This window comes from Carassius auratus, chromosome 18 (genome assembly GCF_003368295.1).
Source record: "Carassius auratus strain Wakin chromosome 18, ASM336829v1, whole genome shotgun sequence".
Classification (NCBI taxonomy): domain Eukaryota; kingdom Metazoa; phylum Chordata; class Actinopteri; order Cypriniformes; family Cyprinidae; genus Carassius; species Carassius auratus.
In genome coordinates, this window is record NC_039260.1 from 8,564,059 (window position 1) to 8,589,490 (window position 25,432).

At 38.9% G+C, this 25,432-nt stretch overlaps 1 protein-coding gene across 3 annotated transcripts in view; it reads left to right on the forward strand.

Moving 5' to 3' along the window:
* Window positions 1-24,708, forward strand: part of LOC113118339 (transmembrane protein 189) — a 30,967-nt gene extending 6,259 nt beyond the window's left edge. For all 3 annotated transcript variants that reach the window (XM_026287424.1, XM_026287425.1, XM_026287423.1), the window contains 5 exons: window positions 9,931-10,050; window positions 10,234-10,325; window positions 16,469-16,613; window positions 17,466-17,678; window positions 23,174-24,708. In XM_026287424.1, coding sequence (XP_026143209.1) covers window positions 9,931-10,050; window positions 10,234-10,325; window positions 16,469-16,613; window positions 17,466-17,678; window positions 23,174-23,295 — 692 coding nt within the window. In that variant the 3' untranslated portion in view covers window positions 23,296-24,708. The remainder of the gene's footprint in view (window positions 1-9,930; window positions 10,051-10,233; window positions 10,326-16,468; window positions 16,614-17,465; window positions 17,679-23,173) is intronic.
* The last annotated feature ends 724 nt before the right edge of the window (window positions 24,709-25,432 follow it).

The window sequence follows — 25,432 nt, forward strand, 5'->3', positions numbered from 1 at the left end:
TTCTTAACTGGAGGGGCTGAGGACTGCCTTTTGCAAAGGCTACACAAAGTCTTACCACTTGAAATCCAGCTGTTTGCTTTCCTGTCACTTTGACCTCTTGCCCTAGATCAGTCTGAGGGCATCTGGTGGCCTTGGAGATGGAAATTTACTGAAGAAATCCACACTGAGTGTCTTTAGGTCGCAGCTGCTATGTCTACCTTTAACCCTGTGATCTTAGGTTCACTCTCTCTTGATTGTCTATTCTCTGACTGACTCTGAATGCCTTCACAGTTTCATCTGCCCTTTAAATTCTCCTGGATGGTGAATGGGAATTTTGAACTTTTTACCAGCTGCTCTCAAGGTGATATTTGGTGAACGTATGATGCCAGTTCATACAGATGTTCACACGGATGTGCTAGTAGAGTAATCTCTGTTGTATTTCTTCACATCAAATAGAAACATACACCTCCATAAAAAGCTTGGGGTTCCATTGTGAAAATTTTACTTTCATTCAGCAATGATGCTTCAGATTGATCAAAAGTGTAAGTAAAGACATTTATAATGTTGCTAAATATTTATTTTGCACTTTCTATTCATCAAAGAATCTTGAAGAAAAAAAAGATCAGTTTCCACAAAAATATTATGCAGCAGTCTTTATGTATCAGCGAAAATAAAGTATAATTTCATTGTTTTGCATCCGTTATCTGTTAATAGTAAGCTAGCAACAGAGACGCTGCAACATTTCCATGTAAGAAATAAAAGTTACAAAAGAGCCTGAGCCAAAAGGAAGCAGTTGATCTTTCGGCTTGCTGCCTTGTAGGCAAATTCTTCGGTCTGTGGCGCAGGGCCAGGGGTGTGTGTTTCAGCACAGAGAAGAGACCGGGCCGCGGAGTAGAATAAGTCACCAGACACGTCTGCTTGACACTGAGCATAACCCTGCCTTCAGCCCTGCTGCACTGCACCACATCCTATACAACACATCCAAACACACCCACAGTCCGTCTTCCATCTCACTGATCAACACCTCCTACAGTATGAGTGTCTGCTTTTAATAGATTGTAAATCTGTTTGGTTAGATTTTAATCACTTTTTTTTTAGAATGCATTATAAAAATAAAAAAAAAATACTGATTAACTGCAATGAGAACTGTATGGGAAGACTACCTTGACAAATGAATGAAATGAACTAACATAAACAACAAAAAAGTTTCAGTAATCTGGTTTATTTTTAAGTGATACTTAAAGATCAAGTATGTTTTAATTTATCCAAAATGACAAGATTTCAGCTTTATATTAATCGAAGAATCCTGAAAATAAAAATAAGCAGCAAGGTTGTTAATAATAACAATTCACCAAATCAGCATATTACAATGATTTCTGAAAGATCATGTGACACTGAAGACTGGAGTAATGATGCTAAAAATTCAGCTTTGCCCTCAAAGGAATCAATTAAAATTAAACCAGAAAACAGTTGTTTTTAATTTAATTTAAATAACATTTCCCGATATAACTTATTCTAATGTATTTTGACCAAATAAATTAACAAAAAAGCATGAATAAAAAGTCACTTTAAGGTGTCCTTGTTGCATGTTACACGTAGTTACTATTGTAATGAAAATAAATAATGCATAATTACATGCAAGTAACCCTAAACCAAACCCTAATCCTAACCCTAGCCGTATGTAGTTCATGTAGGTAATTAATATCACTCAGTACTTAAATGTATAATTACACTGTAACAAGGGCACCTTAAAATAAAATGTAACCAAAACAATCTTACTGCTTTAAACATTTGAACAGTATAGTGAATGAGTAGAGCAAAAGTTTCATTTTTATTATAAGAAGTTGTGTTGGACTGTCCTATGTTGCTATGTACTAATGTACATTCCTGTGCAGATTTTGTTACAGAAGCCAAAATATGAAACATCTGTACTTGTATGACTTTCTTCTTTGAAACACATACTGTAAGGAGATATTTAGCAGAATGTTCATACTTCCTTTTTATATGGTGACTAGGGACTTTAAAAAGCACTATGACCGGACTTTTGCACTGTACTTAAGTCTTCTGAAGCCATACAAAAGCTTTATCGTAGTAATAGACCAGTGTTTCTCTCTCTGCCACGGTTCTGAAATTCCATTTGTGCGTTTGAATATTTAAATATGGTTTGTTGTGATCTTGTCAGTCTGCTTTAATGATGCAAACCCCTGCTCGCAATTCACTTTCACTGTATGGAAAAGCAAAACTTCACGGGCTGCTAAATGTCTTTTGTGTTCCACAGAAGAAAGAAAATCACACAGGTTTGAAAGAACAGGAATCTTTGTGATGAAACATAACGTTTATCTACCACTACAAAATGTTTTTCCAAGAAGTAGCAAAACTCTTCAGACTTTCCTGAGTGTCGGTTGTTAAATTCGACTCCGGTTCTTGCAGATTCTGTCCTCTTTTGTGGCAAACTGCAGACTCCAACTAATGGTCTGTGCAGTCTGATGACCGCAGTTTTTCTTGCTAAAGCTGCTGGATGCAGCTTTCACTGATTTAGAGAGCTGAACACCTCTGGGTGCACAGCTACTCTAATCTCATAGTCACTTTCTGACTGCAGAACTATTGCATTTGTAACTTGGCTCCTCTTAAAGTTCATTCACACCGGCCCAATCAAACACTTAAACTTGCTTAGCCATGTAATCTTATTAGGCCCGACCCACTGCCAGGCCAACACTGCCCCCTGACAGCACCAGAGCCCATTCTTTAATGCATTTTTTTTCTTTCGACGTGCATTAGAGTCCCCTTACTCAGTGGAGTCTGACCTGCTGTATAATTTATCCTGCCTTCCCGTCAAACTCACACCAATTTGACCCCGTCATGCCTGCCGAGTGCTCTTGGCTCTCGTATGCTGACCCTGGTGTCAAAACATCACAGGTTCAAGGTTCTGAACGGCTAGCCATACACCAAGACGATGGTCTTGTGACCCGGCAGCAGAATCAGCACTCGCTATGTGACACAAAACATAGTGTTGCTCTGGTTTTCACTGCGCCACATGAACTGCACACCGGCAGCGTAAACGAAAGCCAAGTGGGCTCTCGAGGGGAAAGAGGTAGAGAAGAAAAGAGAGGGAGACAAGGAGACGAGGAGGAGGGGAACCTGGCTACCTGCAACCTCTCCTGCTGGGCTTCTCAATTATACACACACCAGGGCATCTAAATGCATTAGGACCTCAGCTGTATACATGATACAAAACCAGATTCACTCACTCAGACGGACACACACACACACTCGAGCACTTTTGGGATGGGGGGGTCAAATGCGTCAGGATGTTAACGGCGCAGACAGAAAATTGTCTATTTTGCATGCCTACACGCACATAGAAGCGTACCAGGGCGCCCAAATACATTTAGACTGGAACCACACAGCCTGTTATTAATATTTGATGGAGTTCTCCATCAGCTTTCTGTGTGAATTCAGGTGGTTTGTGGCAGTTGGGGACAGGGACAGTGGGTGAGCCGTATAATTACTATTATCTAAATTCCATTTCTAAACGCGGCCCTTCCCGCGCCGTCCTCAATCAGCGCTGTATTTAGTATGGAGTTCTCGGTGAAGTGGCTCCGCTGTGAATTTTTAATATTTAAAATCCACTCTCTGCATTTTAATCCCTCTCTCCCTTATTAACGAATTTCAATCTAAAGGCCATAAACCTGCTTAACTCTTTGCATTCCCGAGGTCAGAGGTTCGGATTCTAGCTCGTAATGTAAAGATGTGAGAAACATGATTTTGAGTTTATGGGACGACGTGTTTCGTTCAATCTGCCTGTCCTGACTGATTGTGTACAACCTCTCGCAGTGACCTTCAGCGCTCGTCACTCTGGAGATTTGGAGATATTAAAAGGTAGTGTGTGTGTGTGTGTGTGTGTGTGTGGCAGGGGGGGGTTGTCTCAGGGGTCGCTCTTTCCTAAGCCTGTCATCTGTGGCCCTTATCAGGGTCGGTCTGACTGGGTACACACACAGAAACGTATAAATGTGTCTACCAATCTCTCTATTTAAAAATGGGGGTAACTAGAAGGAATGGGAACAGAGAACCAGTTCCTTTTTTAGAATTATCTTTTATTTTTTTATGATTTTGTTATAGGAAATCTCATATATATATATATATATATATATATATATATATATATATATATCGTATATATATATATATATATATATATATATATATATATATATATATATATATATATACAACCTTTCAAATGTTTGAGTATTTTATTTGTCAAAAGTCTCATGCACATCAAGGCTGCATTCATTTAACAGAAAATACAGTGAGAACTGTAATATTGTGTAACAACAACATTGAAATTTAAAATGTTTTCTATTTTAATATCCTTTATAATGTAATTTACACCTGTGATGCAGATTTTTAGCAGATATTATTCCAATCTTCAGTGTCAAATGATCCTTCAGAAATCATTAATATGCTGATTTGATCCTTAAGAAACATTTTCTATTGTTAAATAGTGACAAAAACAATTGTGCTGCATAATTTTCTTTCTTTCTTTTTTTTAATTCTTTGATGAATAAAAGCCATAATTTATTTGAAATAGATTTTTTTTTACATGACATCTTTACTGTCACTTCTGATCAATTTAATACATCCTTACTGGATAAAAGTATAAATTTTCTACAAAACATTTTTTTTAACAATGTTTTATGAACATTGTACTATGTAATCTATATTCACCACATAAGAAATCACAATTGTTCTTTTCTTTTTTATGATTAACATCCCTAGAAATCAACTTTTGTCCCTAGTGGTGAACTTTTTTGTTCACCCAGTCCAAAATGTGTTTGTCTCTCTTTTGTAACAAAAAAAAAAACTGTCTATCAGTCCTCACATACTTGGCTATTTTTTGAAAATAACATAAAGCATTGTATGTCACAAAGTGTGTGTGCGAGTGTGTCTGGGTACATGTGTTAGCGTGTGTGTCCCAGGTTGAGTTGTCCACTGAGAACAGATGAAAGCAACAAGGCCTGTGACTGATCCATTTGTCCTGATCAGGGGAATTCTACCTCCCTCTCTCTCACTCTTTCTCTTCCTCTCGCCATGTATGACCCACTTTTCCTGTCTCTCCCTTCTTTCCCAAAGTCCCTTCTGAAGACAGGCCTACAGAGAGCTGGCAAGGGGACAATATGTGTGTGCACGTCTGTGCTATTATGTATCCCGCTAAATATAATTGTGTGTGCTAATATGAGGTTCATTTTCCTGGCCAGCATTTGATGTTCCTAAATCAATACAGTTTCCTTTTTGCCCACATGTAGATGCCCTTGGCATTGTTAGGGGGGAGGTGATGTGGGGTAGAGAATGGCTCAGTCATGGCATGTTGGCAGGACTTTGTGGCATGGCCGGCCCTCTGAAAGGCTGCTATTCTGAGTCTGTGAGTTGCTTTTTGTCTGCTTCTCCAGAGGAGGTGAGAGCCATTCTTTCAGTGCCGCGGCTGCGCTGAGAACAGAGGGGCCCGCGCACCACCACAGCCCCATCAGGAGAGCCCGCCGAAGAAAAGAGCTCTTTGTTCGTTGAGGATAGAGACAGAAAAAACACCCATCTCTCCGCAGCACAAACAACACATACTGTTCACACTCGCTGACTTCTGCTAGCGTGACAGGTGATAAACCACCACCGCGCCCCCCGCACCCCACCCCTTTTCATCTGAACTCACCCCGACTCGGCATGGGATCTAAGCGTCCTATCAGACGTCCCGTCAGCTTGTTAGAGCTGTAAAAGTTTTTCTGCCCTCATTTATTACAGGATTAGTTCATCCAAAAATGAAAACTTCCATTGTTTAAGTCTTTCCAAAACTTGTTTGACTTACAGGAGGACTCAAATCAGGACGTTTGCAACAATGTGATGGGTTCCTCTTTTTCTGTGTAATTACATTTGAATAAGGTGTTTAAGTGGGGAAAAGAAGCGTAAGTGGACTTAAAGACATAATACTTAATTCAGATTTTTGAATCTTTGAGCATAACTTGAGAACTGAATCAAAAATGAATAATTTTGATTCAAGACCAATTTCGTGATTTCGTGAACCGGATCAGCTGATTTATTGAATAGATCTCAATTCATTCCTTGCTCTTTTTATGAGCTAGCACAGGTATCCATATTTGTAGTGGAGAACAACTTCAATTTTGGTTTGTTCGTGACACAATTCTATTGTATTTCTTCAGAAAACATACACTTAATATTTTAATGCTTTTATGGTACTTTTAAAGGGATGGTCATGTTTTTTCATGCTGTATGCATATATAAAATATTATATATATATAAAATATTATTTATATATATATATCTATATATATATATATATATATATATATATATATTCCCTGTGGAACATAAAAGAAAACATTTTGACGAATGTTGGTTAACAGACCATTTTGGGTCCTATTGGCTTACATTGTAATTTTTGCTCATACCTTTCATACCATACATTTTTTTTTGTCTTTGGACTTCCCCATGTTTTGCTCTATAAAATCACTGTTGAACAGTAATTAGCTAGTGAAGTGGATTTACTTATTGTAGAGTTAATCTCGTGCATTATGTTTGAATCGGATGTCTGAACAAATGACAGCAGACTGGGAAGATTTTTTAATGTATCAACTTTCCTCCACATTGTGCAAATACAAAATTAAAGACGGCAGAAAACTTGAGCAACATTGAAAAGGAATGGGACTACATAAGGTCTTTAGAAGTTAATCAGTGGGAACTGAAACAATCCATCTAACCCTTTAATTGCAAGCTCACAACTTGGATAAATTATGACTTCATTTTTATTTTAAAATATGACTGCTGCGATGCTAAAGATATACCAATGTCAATGTACTGTTAACGCCATCAGAAAAGAGGAGAATTTAAAATTCTTGTTCTGACTCATATAGTACAGCACAACTTATTAACATAAAACAAATAAAAGCACCTGTTTCTATATACCAGAAAATATATAAGGGAACAGATGATCAAGCATCAGCTGACGTTGTTAATAGAGCACATACTCCCTTTCTGATGGCGCAATGAATTGTGAAGCTGGACTAAATGTGGGAGCTCAACAGGAAGTGGAGGGATGAAAAAGTCCAGGTGCAGCACATCCAGGTGTGGGACCATGAAGGCTCAAACTAGACATAGTGCTCTTTTCTTTACAACAATATCACAGCAGTCCCAAACATGGTTTTCAAATCTGAAGGAGGTTTGCATGAAAGCACTTGTACGGTAATTCTTTTTTTTATATATAGAGGAACAACATTACAGCTCTTTTGACAGAATATCACGGAGAGTAAAAGTGGGAAAATATCTACCGCTGATCAACACCTCACATGACACCATCTCTGAGAAGTTCCAAAATTATTCAGAGACAGAAACCTGAAATTAAAAAAAAACCTTTACCCACTCCAGCACTTGCGTCCTCTCTTTCCTGCCTTTTTTCTCTCACACAGACATGTGCGTACACACTCTCTCGCAGCAGTGGGGCCGCTGTCAGGTGATCAGCGTCAGTCCTTGGATCCTCCCGCTCCCCGGTGAGGGCAGAAACTAGGCCAGGCCTCGACAGAGCCGCCGTCGCCGCGCGAAGCCAGGAACACCGTCCCCCTGTCCACGGGACCTGAGCGGCGCGCTCATTAATACAGTCCTGACAACAACGTGCTCCCCTGCACCATCGCTCACACCCGCAGCCCCTTTTCCCGCTCGCTGGCGTGGGGAATTAACCTGGGAGGGGCGGGGGGAGGGTAGGGGTTGCTAATAGGCTGAAATTAATCAACGACGCCTGATTCGACGCAGAGGGGCGGCTGGAGTGCCAAACAACGTCCGTAAATGCTAATGGCGTTCATGCTCTCTCGCTCTGTCATGATGTGTGCAAGTTTCTACGGCAGGCTGTAATACGCCGTCGTCCATCCTCGAGTTTCCACGCGCTTCACCTGCTGATGCATGCAAGCACGGTTATACAGCTTGAGGCGAAAAACCTAGTCAATCTTTCTGTCTAAGCCATTTTGTTCTACGTTACACTTATGTAAAAGTTCAGAGGGATCATTCACCCAAATATGATTATGCATGTTACTTTAATAGGACTCTGGTAAGGCTCAAAAAATGAAAACAGTTAACCCTTTAACATCAAATGTAGTACATTTGGTAACTTTTTAAAATTCTGTTCAATTTGTAAGTCTACACTAGTAACACTGTGCTTCTGAGCACCAATAAATTTGCAATTAAAGATAATTTTATAGAGATACGTATATATTGTTTAGTCTTTTTTTGAATGTTTGTGTCAATCCAAAAGTGTTTACTGTTAAATAATGCAAAGCAAAACATATTTCTATTGGATTGTCTGCAATGGCTACAATAAAATGCCAAAAATGTGATCCATTAAAAAAGTATTTGAGGACAATAAAGCATAATATAGGTAATCAATGACAGTTCACTGCAGCCTTAGATTGTACAGTGGTTTATTTTAACTCATACCCAGGATTTGGTTGTTGGTGTACAACTGAATTCAAAAGACAGCATTCACTAATCCAGCAAACAATTGTACACTCCATTAAACTCAAATGTACACCAAAACCTGTTCATTACGGGATACAAGCTGTTATGTTAAGGATTCCATAGGTTGGTGCTTTCATAATTGCACGAAATATAACACAGACTTGTGAGTGCATTATAAGAACCGTGGTCCATCGTTCAGGCACACGGTGTTGGCTGGCCCACTGAGGCACTATAAATAGCTGTCATCAATATCTTCTTCTCAACCTCATCACGTTCCCAATCCGCTCAGGACAGCTCCTCTAATGGCATTAAATTTTCAAAAGAGCTGAGTCCACTGCGCCTCTCTGTGCCCACATCCGCCCAACAGGAGAGCAAGGAACGAGAAGAAAGAGTCACAGTTAAAGAACGAAAGACTTAGACGTGGTCGAATGCAGATTAAAACTGAATATGCAAGTATTTAAAAATGGAGATGGAAAGTAGGCTGTGGAGAGATGGGGACATGTAGATATGGTCGGTGTCCATCTAGACTAATTCTCTACTCTGTTGTGAATAATGCATTAGCACTTTAATCATCCTCCACGGCCGCCCGCCGTGCCACGCCGCTGTCATGGTGGTCTGAACAGTGCCCGTTGTGGTCCCTCCATCAGTGCCCTCTGCCCTGACCTGGGACATTTAGCTGTGTCAGGCAAACGCGCCATGGCAAGAGATCCTGACCCTCGCCTCTACCTACAACTTGTCCTAGTCTAATCGATTACTCCTGAGCACACAAGATAATGGGACACACACACACACAGTTACACACGTTCGGCTTGTCTCCTGTCCACCAACCCTGATGACCTTTTTTGCTTTTGAGAGATGTCGGTTCGCTGCTGTCTGTGACCTCGCAGTGGACACTGTAGTTAAATATACTGTTACTAAGGAGAATTAATAACATTCAAAAGATGGCGCTTTGAGGTCTTTCTTTTTAGTTTTTTTTTTTTTTGCATTTACATCTGATGAGAGTCATTATGGTTGACTTCATCCAATTACTGACTAGTCAACAAGGTAGTTATGTTTTTCCCCCCTCCATCTGTACAATTTCAAAAGAGTGTAATTTTTCCCATGTTGTTGCATATTAAGGTTTCATTGTTTTTCGCAGTTTTTCTTTTTGAATATTTATATATATATTTTTTAAATTTTTCTTCTTTTATTTCTTAGTATTGTTGGTATTGGTCCAATAAGTAAATTAGGCCAATATACAGTATTTAAGGCAGGAAATTAAATGATAGACAAATTATCATCAGACTCCAAATTAGTTTTTTCAAATAGTTTGTTTACACAACTGTTAAAATACGATTTTCTTTTATGTATGTGATGTATACATTTTGTTTCCTCTTTTTGTTTTTTTATTACTAATAAAATATGCACTAATGTGCCTTTATGTGTTTGTTGTCCCTGTAGGAAAGCGGCTGCAGGAGTGGATGTGTGTGATTCTCTGCCTCTCGCTCTTTGTTATAAACCTCTCCTTCCTCTTCCTCAACTTTTCCACAGTGCACATCTACAAAATCATTTTTGGCATTGGTAAGACTTATTCTTTGTGTCCTTTCTGTTTATGTCATTCCTTTGTTTACTAATAAAGTTCTGCTGTCACTATCGCTACTGAAACCCAGTGGTTGTAGTGCACTTTTTTTCCATATCATGGTCTCATGGTCATTTATATTTCAGTACTGACTGAATTTAATCGCTTCTTTCTTTCTCTGAAAGTGACTGGTATTGTGACCGCAGACTTTGCCTCTGGGATCGTACATTGGGGAGCCGATACATGGGGTTCAGTGGACATCCCAGTAATCGGGAAGGTAAGGACCAAGGTCTATGCATAGTTCAGTATGTATAGCATAACTGTCTCTATACTATATAAATGGGATTGGCTGAAGGTGTGTGGGCACATTTAGGTACAATGGCACCATCTTTCTGGCACACATTCATTTTCACACACTCATTTGCACAGTGTGGTCTCTAAGCGTAGTATCTTGTTTGATTTTAACAAATTACCCTGTTTAATTTTCATATCAGCTTTTGCTCTATTGGCCTGTTGTGGTTTACCAGGCTCAAAAAACGGCGAGTGTGAAATGCCATCTCCACCCTGGGGAATTCAGCCCTTCCTGCTTTCCTGGAGCGCCACATCTTAACCCCACCCACTCTCAACCCCAAAGGGTGCTGGGAATACTCAGGAGGGTTGCATTAATGCATAGTATGGTCGCAGTCTCCTTGCCCAATCAGAGAAAAGGTCATCCCCTCACTGTCCAATTAAAAAGCAGCCGACACTTGCTTTCTGTGTCGGACAAGTAGGGGCCATGAATCTGGGAGCATTTATGTGTTTTTGTGCTGACAGGGGTCATTGTGCTATTATGTGAAAGGGGGCAGTAGACTGGCAGTAGAAAAAGGGCTAACCTAAGCTAAATCCGGTCCCGTGTGCCAATTGTTATGCTACTTCTGGAAAATGGACTGTTAAATTTGATTACAGCAAAAGGAAATGACAAGTATACAGGTTTAGCAATGATCAGTATACACTTGACAATGAGTGCAGCCATGAAATGTTCACAGTTTGAGGCCTGTCTTTGAGAAACACCAATCTTTCCTATTGTTCTCTGGCTGATGTGTGCTCTATAGAGATGGCAACCTCTAGGACTGGGCGGTATGAAGTTTCATACTGTGCAACTCCAATTTAGTCTGCTATAGCATTAATACCTTGACATGATTTGATGTGCTATATTTATACTGAATAAAATTGTGCAACACTTTAGTTTTTGTCCCCATTTTTCATGAGTTAAACTCCGATATCTAAGAATGTTTCTATGTACAAAAAAGGCCTATTTCTTCACAAATCTGTCTAAATCTGTGTTAGTGAGCACTTCTCCTTTTCCGAGATAATTCATCCACCTCACAGGTGTGGCATATCAAGATGCTGATTAGACCGCATGATTATTGCACAGGTGTGCCTTAGGCTGGCCACAATAATAAGCCATTCTAAAATGTGCAGTTTTATCACACAGCACAATGCCATAGATTTTGCAAGTTCTGAGGGAGCATAAAGTTGGCATGCTGACTGCAGGAATGTCCACCAGAGCTGTTGTCCGTGAATTGAATGTTCATTTCTCTACTGTAAGCCATCTCCAAAGCTATCTGCTGCAACAATCGGTTTGCATAATCAATGAATTTCTGCACAAACTGGCAGACCTGACTGAAGTTCATTGTCTTAACCGACTAGAGTGGACAAATACTTACATTCGATGGTGTCTGGCACTTTGGAGAGGTGTTCTCTTCACAGATGAATCCTGTTTTTCACTGTACAGAGCAGATGGCAGAAAGTTTGTATGCCGTCGTGTGGGTGAGCGGTTTGCTGATGTCAACGATGTGGATTGAGTGGCCCATGGTGGTGGTGGGGTTATGGTATGGGCAGGCCTATGTTATGGACAATGAACACAGGTGCATTCTATTGATGGCATTTTGAATGCACAAAGATACAGTGACAAGATCCTGAGGCCCAATGTTGTGCCATTCATCCACCACCATCACCTCATGTTGCAGCATGATAATGCATGGCCCCATGTTGCAAGGATCTGTACACAATTCCTGGAAGCAAAAAACATCCCAGTTCTTGCATGGCCAGCATACTCACCGGACATGTCCACCCATTGTGCATGTTTGGGATGCTCTGGATTGGCATATACAACTGTGTGTACCAGTTCCTGCCAATATCCAGCAACTTTGCACAGCCATTGAAGAGGAGTGGACCAACATTCCACAGGCCACAATCAACAACTTGATCAACTCTTTGTGAAGGAGATTTGTTGCACTGCGTGAGGCAAATGGTGGTCACACCAGATACTGACTGGATTTTATGTTTTGAGGGGTCCCCCGGACCCCTCAATACATAAAAACTGCACATTTTAGAGTGGCCTTTTATTGTGGCCAGCCCAAGGCACACCTGTGCAATAATCATGCGGTTTAATCAGCATCTTGATATGCCACACCTTTGAGGTGGATGGATTATCTCGGCAAAGAAGAAGTGCTCACTAACACAGATTTAGACAGATTTGTGAACAATATTTGAGAGAAATAGGCCTTTTGTGTACATAGAAAAAGTCTTAGATCTTTGAGTTCAGCTCATGAAAAATGGGGGCAAAAATAGAAGCGTTGCGTTTATTATTTTGTTCAGTGTATATATATTTTTCTCCGTAATCTTGTGGTAAATACAGAAATTTTAAAAGGAGTTCATCAAATTTTATATATTAACATTTAGTCTAAATAAAAATTATGTTTTAGCATTTTAATGGATAGTGTGAAAATGGACAGATGTATCACTTATTACACCGCTTTTCAACACACAAATAATAATTGCTATAATTCTATAAAAATATACATTTGAGAAGTAACCATTTTAAATGTAAAAATGTCTAAGTCATAACATAATAACATAATTTTTATATTTATATAATTAAATAACAAAAAATAAATATTAAACTGTAACTATGCTTCCACTATTCGAGCTCACTGATTGGTTTAAGAATAAACCACTAATTTATCTTAGATATTTTTGCTGCATATGCTACAGAAGAACAGCAGTTTTGCCAAGCGGTGCCAGCCCAGGTTATTTTTTTGTTCATTGCCAGTTCATTCAATAAAGACAGTTAACAATCTAGCTTCTGAGTACTAAATTATTAACCCAACATTAAGATCGAGTTGAAAAAGGTTGGGAACCACTGTTATAATCTATTGTACAAAACAATCGTTCTAGCAACAAGACGAACACTTCAACAATATTATTGTAGGCCAATAATGAAATACTTTGGTTCCATTTTACAGTAAATGGAAAGAAATGAGAGAGCACATTCGTGGTGTGATACAAGACACATGAAAGAAGCGCTGGTTAATTGATGGGAATCGATTTCAAAAAATCCGTTTCTAGGCTTTGGGAATCAAGAGTTGGATCCATCAGGGGAATTTGCTGCACATGTACGCATATAGCTGATTGTAACATTTGTGTGTTGTTCATTGACACACTTTCAGTCTACGGTCTTGCATTTTGAACTTGTCCAAAATGTACAGTAGGCTACTGACAAATAATGAGTTGCCTATGTATTGGACAAGTTTCCTGTGATAAAGTGTTGCATGCAAAGCACGCCGTTCAAACACTACTGTTGCTATTATAATGAACACAACCTTATGCACTCTTATTTCTAATTTCAATGTCCTAAATGTTGGGGTTATTTCAGGGTAAAGTTTGCTTGTACATTCTGTGCAATGGCATGTAGTTAAAGTAAACTTTATCATTGAACTGAACTGTGCACATGCAGTTTAGACATGTTATGCTCTTGCACCATCCATGTGTTAAATGCATGTCCTTTCAATGATCTTTTTTAATGCATTCACTTCTTATCGATCCTGATTGCTTTTTCTCCCATAGCTTCCCAAAAAAAAAATCTGAATCAAACAGCCATCGCACTGGCCTCAAATATCTGGCTGACCTAAGAATGTCCCGACTGAACAATCATAATCAAGCATTTCTGAGAGCCGTGTAATTAAGATGATCTAATATCTTCCATTATGGTACCAAATGGATGTGCCGTGGTTTTGGTAATTTACTGCCCACTCCTTGTGCTCTGCTACTATAAAGGGGTCAGTGTTTACATGCTTGCCATTGAGGCTCTGAGTTGTCCTATATTGCCAACACTTTGAGGCTCAGAGCAGGATTGTAGAGAGCAGGTGATCTGAACGGCCAGTCTAGCTCCCGCTGTGGGTCAGGCCGAAGGGCCCGCATTCTCTCGCTTTCATCATCGTCCGACAGTGCTGTAAAACGGCTTGGCCACACCGCCCCACCGTGAAGGGGTTTCCACCCGACTCCGCAGCCACCGCCGATCCTTCTGCTGTCGAGGATAATTAGGATCTGCCACCTGGGAGTGATCAAACTTCAAAAAAAAAAAAAAAAAAACGAGGGAATTTACAGACATCCAGAACGCCACGCTTTAAGACCCTTAACCAGCAGATTAAAGGCGGCACTTAGCGGACCGATATATATGGCTTTTTGTCCACATGTTCAAACAAGAAGCACCAACTTGAGGGAGAATCATTAATGACCGTGATTAAACAGGCACTTAAGAGCAAAGAGCGTAGGGAGGAGGAAAAAAGGCAAGAGAAATGAAATGGATCTCTCATGTGTGCTCTGGGTTAAGGGTGGGGGAGGACGGGGCCCGGTCTTCGGCTGGGTTGCTAGGGCAATCCGAAGATGTGAGTCATGATTAGGCAGAAGGCGGGTGAGGCAGGCAAGGCAGGCCGTTAAACGGTGTGGGATTAGCGGTGGCGAGGCACAGGTTTGCCGCAGCGTGCCGGTGAGTCGACATGCACGCCGTGTGCTGTCTGGGGCTTAGCACTCTTTTAATCTCGCGCACAGAGAGACGGAAAGGAAACGAGGAGAACAGGAGGGAACATAATTGTCGAAATATCAACAGATAGTTTTCTCTGCTCCAGCAGAGTGTCGCCACGCGTTCTCAGATATAGGTGTGATTGAGTTCAGCCCACAAACACGCGATAATGACATTTTTCCCCCTGCGCTCCATCTCTGAAACGCTATGCTAATGTGGCTCCAAACGATTCCTCCTTTTTATGTGGAAAATAAATTACCTTCATTCTTGTATTATCCTTTGTGCTTATACGATCCTTTCTCTTAGTCCCTTTCATTTTGCGACACCCGCGCAGTCGCAGACGGGTGTCCGTCTCAAAGCAGCACTCCTGGGCGTGAGTGACAGGTGCTGCTGGGATATGCTTTTTCATGATGCTGGATCTGAGCCGTGGGGAAGTGCTGTTTAATGCCAGGTTATCTCTCCGCTCCGTAACGTGTAGCTCGTGCCGCATGCGTCATCTTTCATTTAGGACCTAGTACCGCTAACGTGTCAATTTGCGTCTATCAGTCAACGTCTAACCCCACCCAGCCCTCTCTTGTGGCCAGATCTGGGCGAAATCTGCCTCTTCGCTTTTTCAGTGCTGGGTTTTGTGGTAAAACCATGGTGGCAACACTCTTACTGGCATATATTTTTTTCATTGACTAGTTGCACAGGGGGTTGAACACCTGGCTTACTGATCTTTGTTAACTAGATGTATAGTAAATTAGTAGGCTGGTTTGACTTCACCTGTCTCTGTTTTTCTTACCCAAAGCACATTCTTGGTTCAGTGATAATGGCAAAGCGGTTTTAAAAGTTGGATTATTATTTTTACTGGACAACTTGTGGTGAAATGTTCAAAAATGCATTTGGCTGTAAAAGTGGTGCTTTAATGGAGATCGGTTTTAAAGGTATAACTTTCCAGAAGGATTTTACTTCTGGAAAGTTATACCTTTAACTTTTTTGTAGACTTTGTAACCTTTGTAGACTTTTTAACCACTTAAGTACAACATGCTAATTAAAGCGCTATTGCTTATGATATAAAAATGAATTCCGTCAACCCTAGTAACCAACTAGTCAACTGACCATTGTGTCCCATTCTTATTGGTTCAGTGGCTGAAAGAATTATTCAAAGGAGCTAAAATATTTATTTAAAAAACATGCAAGGGTGTCAAATTTGTTGAACTTTGTAACTAGTTTTGTGAAGAGTTCTGCACTGATTCTCTGTGGTCTTACAGCTCATTATCAGAAGGGAACTTCAAGCAGACGATGTTTCTGGTTTCTGTACCGAATATTTTAGATTAATTTCCTCTTCCTTTTTTATTCCTCACCTTAAAATGCACATCCACTGTTCTTACAGCTTGCTCAGAGTCTCTAACTGTAAAACAACAGTAACTTCTAGTTTGACCCTGCACTGTCTTTTTTTTTTATATATATAGACATACCCAATGATTACCACAGGGTAATGGATCTAAATCACAGCCCTAGACACCCCTGCTTATTTTTCAATTGAACCTTAACCCCCCCTCCCCATCTCTCTTTACCGTTCTCTTTCCTTTCAGGCATTTATTCGCCCGTTCCGGGAGCACCACATTGATCCGACGGCTATCACAAGGCATGACTTCATAGAGACTAATGGAGACAACTGCATGATCACCATCCTGCCTCTGGCCCACATGGCCTATAAATTCCTCACCTACCCACCAGGTACACACACACACGTCCACTCACTGTTCCAGTGTGTCGTGAGAATGAGTCAGCTTGACTATTTTAGAACCAATGAGTGTGACCCGAGCGCGACTCCTTGTCCTGGAGCCGTCTGTGTGTCCCACATTCATCTTAAAATACCTTAAAATTGGGAAATCGACAAACCTGAATATAGTTTGAAAAGGGTCAAATGTTTTCAGCTCCATTTTTGCTTTGTGTGGGTTACAGGAGCAGCTCAGCCAAAAAATTAAAATTGTCATCCTTTACTCATGCTCACATTATTCCAAAACTGTTGGACTTACTTTCCTCCTTATAACACAAGAGGCGAAATTTAGATTTAGGGGAGTGCTTAAATGTTCCATATTTTTGGATCGTTTTCTTTCTTGATTTTTCAAAACGTTCACAAAAAGACTAAATGCGAAATCCATGTTCATTGATTTTGTGAAGTGATTTTAGTGAGTTAATTTTGGTTATGATGGAGAAAATGAAAATCCTTTACTTGTGCTTATGTTGTTCTCTTATGTTGTTATGAGCAGAAATTTAGAGGAATGACTCTATTGCTTTCATTTTCCTTCAATAATTTTAAATTCTGTTTTGTTTATCACACAAAACTATCATATGAATTCATAAGACTTTGAATACTTCAAACACAACTTGTGAAGACCACCTTAATGGTCCTTTTTTTTCATTTTTTGATTTGATGTTTCTCATGGTAAAGGGTAAGGCTTGTACTTTACTACAGGGTTAGGGCATGTCGTATTAATTTGCATATAATTTTCTTTCTCTCTCTCTCGCCACCTTTTGCCATTGCTCCTTTATCTCTTTATACTCCTCACTATCTCTCTTTCCCAGATGCCCTTGCAGAGTCCTACCCCTGGGAATGTTTTGTTTTTGCGTTGGCAGTTTTTGTTACCATGACTAATCAGATCCACAAGTGGTCCCACTCATACTTCGGCCTGCCACGCTGGGTCACGCTACTGCAGGACTGCCACCTAGTGCTGCCACGGAAACACCACCGGATCCATCATGTGTCGCCACATGAGACATACTACTGCATCACCACAGGTACACACTCGTGCTTCACTTGATGAGGTGGAAGCCTTGTGTTAGTGTTGCGTTTAAAGGCATAGTTCAACCAAAAATATGAAAGTTCGTTAATTATTTACATGTCAAAACATATAAGGATATATTTAAGGAGAAAATGTCTAAAACAACAACAGATGTCATTGAGTCTTATTAACAAAAACAGTGGAAGCATTCTTCAAAGTCACACAGGTTTGAATAACACTAGGTTGAGTACTTTATGTTTTTGGGTGAACTATACCTTTAAATATTCCCAGAGTCCCGTAGGCTTCTTTACAACAATAATACGTACTGGATTGGATTCAGATGAGGTAGGTGAACTTCCTCTGAGAGTCTTTTATGTAGCTGATCATGGTAACCTACAGTATCTGGCAAGGATTCTTCCACGGAGAGTGGCCTGCATCGCCAGTAGCTGTGAAGAGTGGGTTAAAATAACTTTTTTTAAAGTCAGCTGTGTGTGTATGTGTGTGTGTGAAGGCATTAAACTCCCATGATAGCTCGAGCACTCAGTATGCGACGTGTGTCTCTGGGAGAGAGGGGAGCGAGGATGCTTGTGCGTCACCCTGTGCCCCAGCGGACGACAGATGTGTGTGTGCGCCCATGCTCCAGAGCACAGACCAGTCCTTTTGACCCTCCCTCTTTCCTTTCCACTGCTGCTCCTTGATCCCACTGGGAGACGCTGATGAAGGGAGAGGAAAGGGTCTCTCTCGCGCACACATACACAAACGCGCACGCTTGGGAGTCTCTCTCTGCGTGAGCCCTGCTCCTCCACCCTCTCTGCCCTAGTCCCTCGGGGCCGGGGCCTGCCTTTGTGTGTGCTAGTGGCTGACAACCTCCATGTATATTTAATGCTAACCTGCTGTCAGTGCTAACAAATAGACTTGCACGAAGGGGGGTGGGGGTGGTGTGGGTTTGACTAAGATGAAAAATCAAACAAACATGATGAGCTGTTCTGCTCTCCTCCTGCACCAAAAGGGTCACTGTTGAGAGAGGGTACAACACACCCACACACACGCAGCTGACACAGACGTGACAGAGGAACTGTGTGGTGCTTGTATACAAACATACAAGGGCAATGGATGACCATGTGATGTCATAATCAGGGGCACTGAAAAGTCGGTACAGTACATGGTATTGTAATGGCATCAGGTGGAAATACCATTGGTACTGAATGATTAGCAAGTGGGGGTGATTGACAGATGCGTAAAGCCTATCATTAAAAAGAGACTGAAAATCGTCACCAATAATTTTAACTCATGGCTGAAGTTACGTTTCTCCAGCTCTCCCCAGGTTAGCAAAAAAAAGAATCTCAAAATGCATCAGATTGATGCTTTAAAATATAGAATATTTACATTTTTCTTACGGGGAGCATGCCCCCCGAACTCCCCTAGAGGGGTAATGTCCTTCTCACCTTTTTCACCCCTGACCCATTTTCATGCATGATATGAGGATCATATTAATGTATTTTTGTTATTTGACTATTAAAGGATAGTTCGCCTGATAATGAAAATCATCATCATGAATTGCTCACACATGTTGTTCCAAACCCATAAAACTTTTGTTCATTTTCAGAATTCGGAATTAAGATATTTTTCATGAAATCTGAGAGATATCTGTCCCTTCATTTAAAGTCCATTCGACCAAAACTTTAACACTTTGAAACTTTTAAAGTTTTTAAGATTATAAATAAAAATCTGTCTTCTGAAGAGGCATACATGGAGGACTCTGAATATGGTAAATAGAAGCTCAGCTGCTATTGCTTGACCTGTGAGAGAACAAACCTTATTAGTGTATATATAGATTTGTACAAAAAAATGATGTTTATTACTAAGGTTTCTGTTTTTTTTTTTTTTTACTGTTGTATTTTGATTGTAGTTGGTTGTTCCTCTGATTGATAGAAAACAATTACCCTTTAATACGGTTGCAAAAAGTATTGAGATGCATATTGGAAATTGTAACATTTGAGATTTTTCGGTAACACTTTAGAATACTGTTTCTTACTTACTATATAACTAATAAGGAATTATTGAAGAACTAACAGGTGATTATTCATTAACACTTAACTCACTACTGTTAAATACTAAGAAAGATGTGTTAATTAATCAGTATGTAATATAATTTTATGATTATGTTAAGTAACAGTTAGCTAATAAGTAACTAATGTATTCTGTCACACCTCCTGAAGAACTACTATTAATTATTTACTAGTTAGGGTTCAAGTAAAATAACTATGAAGTAACTACTAATGAACAGTTTTACACAATTACATTGAATTGTGACCCTTTCATATAAATGTTATTAGCAATAGTAGTAGCAGTATGAAAATGCAATCTTAATAAATGCAATACATTAAATAGAGGTTTTGCCTATATAGTAAATTGTTTTGTGTGTGTGTTTTGTAAGAAATCAGCTTCCAATAGGAACCCCACCATGACTCCAGTGCCTTGCGATAACTTACCTTAGTTTTTTATATTTTATATACAGTACTGTATGTGTGCCTCCTCAGCAAATACCACATTATCATTAATTCAATTTCTGTATGTAAGGCGAAGCCTGAGGAAAAGTGAAAATACAGGTATCCAATTTGTAATTAATAAAGAATTATAAAATAATTATGCAAGACTTATTTTGAACCTGAAACATTAGGCCTATTCTAAAGTGAAAATATTAGGAACCCATTAATAATTAATAAAGAATTATCAGATAATTCCTGAAGAATTACTTGGAATCTGAAACAGTATTCTAAAGTGAAAACAGAGGGAACCCATTAGTAATTAATAATTAATTATCAAATAATTCTGCAGGAATTATTTTGAATTTGAAACATTAGGCCTATTATAAAGTGAAAATGTCGAGAACCCATTAGTAATTAATAAAGAATTATTAGATTATTCCTCAAGAATTACTTAGGATCTGAAACAGTATTCTAAAGTGAAAACACAGGGAACCCATTAGTAATTAATAATTAATTATCAAATAATTCTGCAGGACTTATTTTGAACCTGAAACATTAGGCCTATTATAAAGTGAAAATGTTGAGAACCCATTAGTAATTAATAAAGAATTATTAGATAATTCCTGAAGAATTACTTAGAATCTGAAACAGTATTCTAAAGTGAAAACATAGGGAACCCATTAGTAATTAATAAAGAATTATCAGATAATTTTGCAGGACTTACAGAATTATAAAGTGAACCTATTAGTAAATAATAATAAACTACATCATTTTGACTAAAAAAAACTATAAAAGTAATCATAAACTTTGTAAAATACTCTCATCTTTTTATTTCAGATGAGAACATTTCTTAATACAGCATATTTTATTCCATTTTAACATGTATACTGCCCACATTTTAACTAATTTAACACACATTTCATAATCAAAAGTTAAACATTTACAAGCAAACAAAATCCATATTTCATTTCCGTTTTATAGGCTAATAAGTGGGCTGTAACAAAGTTGCTACCATAGTAGTACTTTGTACTTGTCCTTTTACTCAAGTAATTTTGAAAATGAATAGGCCTACTTATAATTTTACTGGAGTAATATTTTATTGGGGTATCTGTACTTTTACTCAAGTACTTGATATGTGGGACACATCCTGATTATTATAGTGATTATTTGCGTATAACTGTTCAGTAGTAGTTATTTCATAGTTATTTTTCTTGAACCCTAACTAGTAGATAATTAATAGTAGTTCTTCAGGAGGTATCACAGAATATATTAGTTACTGATTAGCTAACTGTTACTTAACACAATCATAAAATTATATTAAATACTGATTAGTTAACACATCTTTCTTAGTAGTTAACAGTAGTGAGTTAAGTGTTAATGAATAATCACCTGTTAGTTCTTCAATAATTCCTTATTAGTTATATAGTAAGTAAGAAACAGTATTCTAAAGTGTTACCAATTTTTCTAACATATAGTGAGTGTCCAAAGAACACTCCAAGAGTAGTATCATGGTAATTTTTGAGACTTTTGTTTTCATGTTTGAGACAAAGAGTATGTGATAGTATTTATTGCATTAATACATTCAAATGGTTTCCATCTTTATGATCTTTTTTAGGTTTTTAGCAATTGTGTGTGAAATTCAAAATAATGGTTGACCAATATCAGTTATTAATTGGCCAATCACAATATCTAGAGGTTAGTGGCCAATACTAATATCTTTAATACAATTCACTGATAGCAAATTACTTATACACAACTTGCATTTATATCCACTGAAGAAAACTATAAACAGAATTTGAGACTTCTGTGTTTCTCAAGTGTACATGATTATCAGCCAGTAATCTCAAAATGGCCAGATGCCTAATTTTTCAGCATGGATGATAGATCTTGCATCACAGCGGTGAACTTTGTCCTGCACGTTTTTGAGTGTTAAACGTGTATGGTTGAAGAATGGTTTTCTTGTCAAAACCCAATGGAATGCATGTCTGTGAGCACAACAGACATAGTGGAGCTGAGGCGGGCTGGCTGGGGGTGGGGTGGGGTGCTGCTACATATTTATAGCAGTAAGTGTGTACATTACTCTACTGCTAGCGCCTGATCTTCTGTCCATCCCCCGGGAGTCACCATCCAGGAGCTTCTGTGTCTCACCGCTTCTTGATGTTGTTCTCTGTACCTTCCCTTCTTTCTTCCTGTCTTGCTCTTTTGTCCTTGCTCTCTCCTTTTTGCTTGCCTTGCCCTCTCACTGTTCTCTCTCTCTCGCATTTCTCTCTTTTCTCTCGGTGGTGAGTTTTCAGAAAAGTGTGTAATTCAGCGAGAGGAATGAATTTGTATGGTTGGTTTTACACATCAAGCCTGTGTGCCTCACCTTTTCTTTATTCCTTTTTCAGTTTTACTCCTGTTTCAAAGTACTCGGGCATGATTGTTTGACATTCAAAATTAAAAATCAAGGGAAGACAAACTGCTTTACATGTATTACAATTTATTGATAATACACTAATTAACATTAATTAAAATGGTGTGATGATGTGATCCCTCTTTAATCTTGAAGTTGAATTTGTATGTTATGTTTTCTAATTATATTTATTATTTAATCCCTGTGACAGTAAAACAGAATTTATTTCAGTCTTCAGTGTCACATGATCCTTACAAAATCATTCTGATATGCGGATTTGTGGCTCAAGAAATCTCAACTGCTTTTGATCAGTTGAATACATTCTTGCAGAATAATATTATTAAAATTTTTTATAATTTTATTATTTCAGTAAAAATAGCACACACACACACACACACACACACACACACATATGTCCAATTTTAAATCCTGTCTTTGCTGCTAATCTGTACCAGTCAATCATCTATCTTGCATTCATATTGATAACTACTTAGAAATCAGAAAGTGTTTTTTGTTTTGGTCATGTTTTATCTCATCTGTGGCACTAAGTGAACTGTTGTCATTGATGTCCCTTCATAAACATTGGTGCCTGACACCCTGCTTCACTTTCTCTTTCATTCTTTCCCTCAGGGTGGTTGAACTACCCGCTGGACAGAATGGGTTTTTGGCGGACATTGGAATGGTTGATCGAGAGATTGACGGGTCAGAGACCACGCAGTGATGACATGGCCTGGGCCAAGAAAACCGAGTGACCAGGAAAGCAGGACTGAAGCCCTTCCTCATCCATCTTTCCCCCTGTTGAGGGGAAACAGAAACAGAATATGAGAATTACCTCTATATCCCAAAACCTCTCTCCTGTAATGTTCTCTCCTGTGTCCCTCCATCTCCCCTAATCCGTCGTCCACACACAGAACCACAGAGCACTCTTACTGCTGGGGCCTTTTCCTGTCACACGTCTGCTGCACACAAGCCATCACCTGTACCTCATCTGCTGGCTTCCTCCTCTGTTTTGTAGATGTCCACGCGAAATGAAATAGTAGAAAGATGAGATAAAGTTTAAAACGGTGGTTTCAAACTGTTGCGATAATGACGAGAGACACTGTTCCTCTCACAATCATTTCCTCAATCTCCATGTACTTTCTGAATTCGGTGTGTAAAATGTATGTATTCTGGAGGTTGGGCTCTCCAGAGGACCGAAACCATGTTGTGATTTTCCCAGCATGGTTGTCATGGCAGTGCATGGAATGAGAGAAGCAATTAAATGTGGATTTGATTCCAGAAACTCCAAGAAAAGATTTATTGCGATCTCAGACACTCTCTCCAGTTTCACAGAAGCATCTCGGCAGTGTTAAACCCTCCCTTAGTTTGGACCGAAGGATGCATGGAGGATCCATTCCTCAAAACACAGGGAAAGGGTTTTGTTGGCCAACCAGCATGGTCAGTGCTCAGTTGACCCAACTGAATGTTTCCCTGAATGTTTCTTACTGAGCTCGTGTTGGCCTTAAGTACAAACCCATTACACTTATTTCTAATCAGCTTACCGGGGCTTAGCGGTGATGAACATTGATTGCATCTCTGGTGTGTTAGTCTGACATGTTATTGATATTTGGAGTAGTATTAGCAGTCTAGCTAGCTAGTGATGTCCTCCTGCTGTATCCTGTGGTACAACGGTATAGCAAAGGTTGTGCTAGCGAAAGGTCAATCTGAATTTGAGTTCCCAAGCTTTAAGAGAATCATTAATGTTTTTTTGTTCCCTTATGGAATGATATTTGCACTCTATTTGACCAATGGTATTTCTCATGCAAAACTAAAGTGAAAAAAAGCCAGATACACTCCCCGTTTTTTCTCTCACACATTCATACTTATGGATTTTCATCATGAACCATAAAAAAAACACTGAATTTACAATGAGTTTTTGTCTCTCAGTTTGCGATGTACTGATAAATGGAGAAAATAAGTGTTTCAGTATGGATTGTTTCACGTTCTGCAGCTCCACAGTTTGGTTTTCATTGTCTGGCTTTAAAAAAAATTAATAACAATCATAGTACAATATAGCTTTCAGCCTTGTATTTGTTATTTGATCTTATTTTCCATCTCGCAGCTAATGCTTGCTGCTAGTCTGCCTTAAACCGATGTTTTTATTGGCTGTATGATTTAATAAATATCTAATAAATAACATTTGATTATTTATTGTTTTTTTAATTATTATTTGTAACTCGAGTGATTTTTAAACGATGCTCGTTACATGTAGAAGTTAGAATCAATAATTTAGTTCTCTTTGTTAAAATGAAACTGTAAAACAATTACAAAGCTTTGCAAAGATAATTGTGCCGGAAATCTGCAGGGGAACTTTGAGGTGATTTAACAATGAGTCACAAGTCTTAACGCTTTTTTCTACTCCAGTAGAATAGGTTTATGAGAGATTCAGGGGGGTTCATTCAGCAAAACACGAAACTGCCACCTTGATTTAATAATTTATAACAAAGAATTGATTGGAATATGCAATTTATATAAGATGAACTGTGAAGACTGTAAATGATGAGTTAAGAGCTCCCTCTGGTGGCTGAACAATGTCCACACAGCTGAATGAATTACACTGTACTGTTTAGTGTCCAGCTGACTATGGCCTAAGTAAACGAATGATAGTACTACCAGATATATTAGATATATAAGGCAGATATTCAGTACCATGATATACTGTATTACCTGAAATCATGGAATATTACCGGAACTGTATTGTCTGAAATCATCACTGTACAATAGAATCACCACAGTACTTTTTTTTATTATACTGGGCTTTCAATTATCTGATCATTATGTATTTGTAATATTTAAAATGTTGTTATTGTAACTGCATAATTAACAAATGAACTTTAAACCTGCCAGCTA